The sequence below is a fragment of the Protobothrops mucrosquamatus genome, unplaced genomic scaffold (genome assembly GCF_001527695.2).
Source record: "Protobothrops mucrosquamatus isolate PMUCROS unplaced genomic scaffold, P.Mucros_1.0 scaffold6267, whole genome shotgun sequence".
Lineage (NCBI taxonomy): Eukaryota > Metazoa > Chordata > Lepidosauria > Squamata > Viperidae > Protobothrops > Protobothrops mucrosquamatus.
In genome coordinates this window covers 18,585-22,535 of record NW_015392098.1, presented here as the reverse complement: position 1 = coordinate 22,535, position 3,951 = coordinate 18,585, and the positions used below count along the sequence as shown (strand labels likewise).

The 3,951-nt window shown below is 50.4% G+C and overlaps 1 protein-coding gene across 1 annotated transcript in view; it reads left to right on the top strand.

Annotated features, from left to right (window-relative positions):
* Positions 1 to 3,951, top strand: part of LOC107300152 (protein KIAA0100-like) — a gene marked incomplete at its 3' end in the record, with an annotated part of 77,893 nt that overhangs the window by 55,411 nt on the left and 18,531 nt on the right. The window contains 4 exon segments of the mRNA XM_029286946.1: positions 862 to 928; positions 2,913 to 3,002; positions 3,101 to 3,189; positions 3,824 to 3,934. Of these exon segments, the coding sequence (XP_029142779.1) occupies positions 862 to 928; positions 2,913 to 3,002; positions 3,101 to 3,189; positions 3,824 to 3,934 (357 nt within the window).

Sequence of the window (3,951 nt, the reverse complement as noted above, 5' to 3'; positions counted from 1 at the left end):
CTCTTACGAATTCCAAAGGGGTTTAGCAGAGAGGTTTATTTGCGCAGGTTCAGAAGCATAATGGAGACAGGCAATTCTGAAGAAGGAGGGCGGGATTAGACTTCAGTTTTATACTTTCCTTCTTTCAGGAACAAAGGGACTCCACATGGTAATACACTGTAATACATTAGGATGGTTTCTCACGGGCATACAATGGTAGGTTTTGCTACATACAAAGTATCCATGTGCAATGCGCATTTGGTTAGTCACATATTACTGACACAGAACTTTCCCAGTGAATTTTCCCAGTGATTATGCATTACATCATTATTCTAGCAATTATGCAGACAAATCATTATTCTAGTTATTGTTCATTTTACTACATTACCTATGCCATTTCAGACAAGTGGCTGTCCAATCTTTTCATAAAAACCTCCAGTGATGAGAGGCCCACAACTTCTGGAGGCAAGTTGTTCCACTGGTTAATTGTCCTCACTGTTAGGAAGTTTCTCCTTAGTTCCAGGTTGCTTCTCTCCTTGATTTGTTTCCATCCATTTTTTTTCTTGTCCTGCCTTCAGGCTTTTTTTGAGAATAATTTGACTCGCTCTTCTTTGTGGCAGCCCCTCAAATACTGGAACACTCCTGTCCTCTCCTCCTCCTCCTCCTCCTCCTCCTCCTCCTCCTCCTCCTCCCTCCTTCCTTCTTCCTCCTCCTCCTCCTCTCTGCCACCCCCCCTTCTAGCACTGAAGACACTACCTAGTAGGGCCACGAAGCGCCTGCAAGAAAAACCACCCAGCTGAGAGACCACCAAGTTCAACCCTGAGTTACAAATATTCTCCATTATTGACGCTCTTTTTCTTTGCAGCCTATCTTCACAACCAGGGTATCGTGCACCGGGACATCAAGGTATGGGACCCTGGCCTCATTTCCCTGACTGGGGGTCCAGGGAGTGGGCAGTGCGAGCTGATTCTCAAATGTCTGCCAACAGTTGCCCTCCATGCTGGAAGCCCCTTAGCCAAGCCAGCCCCCCACTCCCCGGCTGCCTTTCCTTAACTCTTGGACTCTTTATTATTATTATTATTTTTGCTTTCTTTGCAGATGGAAAACATCCTCTTAGATGAACAAGGTAATCGTGGGAGGGGGAAGAGGAGGAGGGGAGGGGTCTTCCTCACTCTCCGCACCAGCCCCCCATTCGGGGCCACAGAAAAGGGTTGCTGGAGAGCTGACTCGGCTGCGGGGATGGGCAGTAAGTGGAACGCCCGCCAGGCAGCCGGGAAGGCTGCGGGAGGCACGTGGCCGGTCCCCCGTGAGGCTGAGATGCTCCAGTCTTCGATTTTACAAATTTTATTAATTTTTCAAATAAACATATGGACAAATAATGCAAATATGGTGCATTTCATTAGAAAAACAAACACATAAAAAACCTTCCTACCTAACTTCCCCCTCCTCCTCTTAACCACAACCTCTCCTCTTTCCTCCTTCCCAACTATCCTACACATCCCACCACCTTCTTTTCCACCACCTCGGATGCAGTTTACGGGTACTAGCCGATCATCTCCTCTTCTTAAGGACAAACATTTACATTACATTTATATTTATAAATTATATTTATAAATACACCAAATTTTATATAATTCTACCCCTTCATCCCCTTCCCCCCCCCCGGACTTCCCAGAACTGAGTACAGGGATAAATACATAACATCCCAAGTCTAAATTAAGCTATCCATTCATAATACAAACAAAATTAACATACTTTAACTCTAACATACAATAGTAAACTTGAATATAAAATATATGTATAAATTATATTAAATATATAAAAAATATTAGAAAAGAAAAATATTTATTCAAAAGCTATATGATAATTAATCATGTCATACTTTCTCTTCATATAATCTATCCATCTTCTCCATACCAAGATAAATTTTTCTTGAGATTGATCCTTCAAGTATGCTCCAGTCTTGAACCAGCTGTTTAGCCAGCTGTTACCCAGCCCAGGCTGGATGGTCTGAGACAGAGTTTCCCCCCACGCAGGGGGGCAAAAGGACGGCTCTCCCTTCGCCCAGAGGCCTCCGGACCAGGATTGGGCAGTTGTGGGCAACTTGACCACCTGTGGACTTCAACTCCCAGAATTCCTGGTCCGGCCCATTCAGAGGGACCCCAGCGAACGTTTGAAGTTACAACCAGCCCACCCCCCAAAAAAAGCGGACTCAGGACCCAGCCCCAGAGTTCTGATAGTCGGACTCCCTCTGCGGTCACGTGACCATGCGCCGGACGCTCCCGTGGTCCCGTTTGACGACCGTTTTGCTGAAAACCGGCCCTTCTTTTCGGCAAAGCTGCGCCCGATGGTTCGCTTAACGACGCAGCGTTCGCTTAACAGTTGCCTCAAATTTTAACGTGATAAAATTTTAATCCTGTTCTGACTTACGATTATGGTGGGCGGGCTCTATTAACATCATAACTTGAAGGCTCAGGAATTCTGGGAGTTGAAGTCCACAGGTCAAGCTGCCCTACAGGTAGTCCTCGACTTACAACGGTTCATTTAGTGACCGTTCCAAGTTACAACGGCGGTGGAAAAAGGGACTTGGGACCGTTTTTCACACTTACGACCGTTGCTCCATCTGCCTGGTCACGTGATCGAAATTCAGGCGCTTGGCAATTGACTCACATTTACGACGGTCGCAGTGTCCCGGGGTCCTGTGATCCCCTTCTGCGGCCTTCTGACCAGCAAGCTCAGTGAGGGAAGACGGATTCTCTTAACAACCGTGTGACTCACTTAACGACCGCACTAATAACTGTGGCAAGAAAGGTCGTAAAATGGGGAAAACCCAACAAATGTCTCGCTTAGCGACAGAAATTGTAGCCGTAAGTCGGGGACTACCTTGGTTGCTCTGGATTCAGGATCTCTGCTTTATGCCCCACCTGGCCCAGGTCACCTCAAGCTGGCCGATTTCGGCCTCTCGCGGCATCTGCCCTGGAACCAGCGAGCCTTCACCATCTGCGGGACCCTCCAGTACATGGGTAAGGCAGTCGGCAGGAGAGGGGGAGGCTGTGGGGGGGAAAGGGGGGGTCAGACGGGCAGACGAGATGAGTGACCCTCTGCTCTTCCTTTGGGGCAGCCCCAGAAGTGCTGAGAGGCGGTCCGTACGCCCACGCCGCCGACTGGTGGTCCCTGGGGGTGCTGCTGTTTGCGATGGCCACTGGACAGGTAAGGACAAGGAGGGGGGGGTCCCTCAGTACCCCAGGAACCTGCCCCCACCAGCAACCAGACAGGCTGGATCACTGGAGGTTTCCAGGATTGGACAACTGTTTGTCTGAGGTTGAATGGGCAGGGGGTAGGGCTAGATGACCTCCAAGGTCCCTTCCAGCCCTAGGTTTCTAGGATAAGCGCCAGAGAGGCAGGGGCTGAGCTCCACTAAGCCATCATGGTTCCACTCTGGCTTGTTTAAGCCTCTTTGGTGCGAGTGCCCCCTTTGGTGTCGCAATGGTTATAACGCAGCATTTTGCAGGCCAACTCTGCCCGCCGCCAGCAGTTCGATCCTGATCAGTTCAGGGTTGACTCAACCTTCCGTCCTTCCGAGGTCGGTAAAACGAGGACCCAGATTGTTGGGGGGGGGAGGCAAGAGGCTGATTCTGTAAACTGCTTAGAGGGGGGGCTGTCAAGCACCGGGTGAAGCGGTATATAAGTCCAAAGGGCTGCTGCTGTTTTACAATTCTGCCTGGCTGACCCTCAGTTCTGTCCCGAGGGGTCGAGGGGGAGGGTCTGCGGCTGCTGCTGCCCGCTTGTGAGGTGGCTCAGCAGCCAAAGAGGCGTGGGGTGAATGGGGTCTTTGCCTCCCCAGTTCCCTGTCCCCCCAGAGCGGGACCACGTGGCCATGCTGCGGAGCGTGAAGCGCAGCGCATACGCCATCCCGGCCGGACTCAGCTGGGGCCTCCGACTCCTGCTCAGCGAGGTGAGTTCACGACCCTC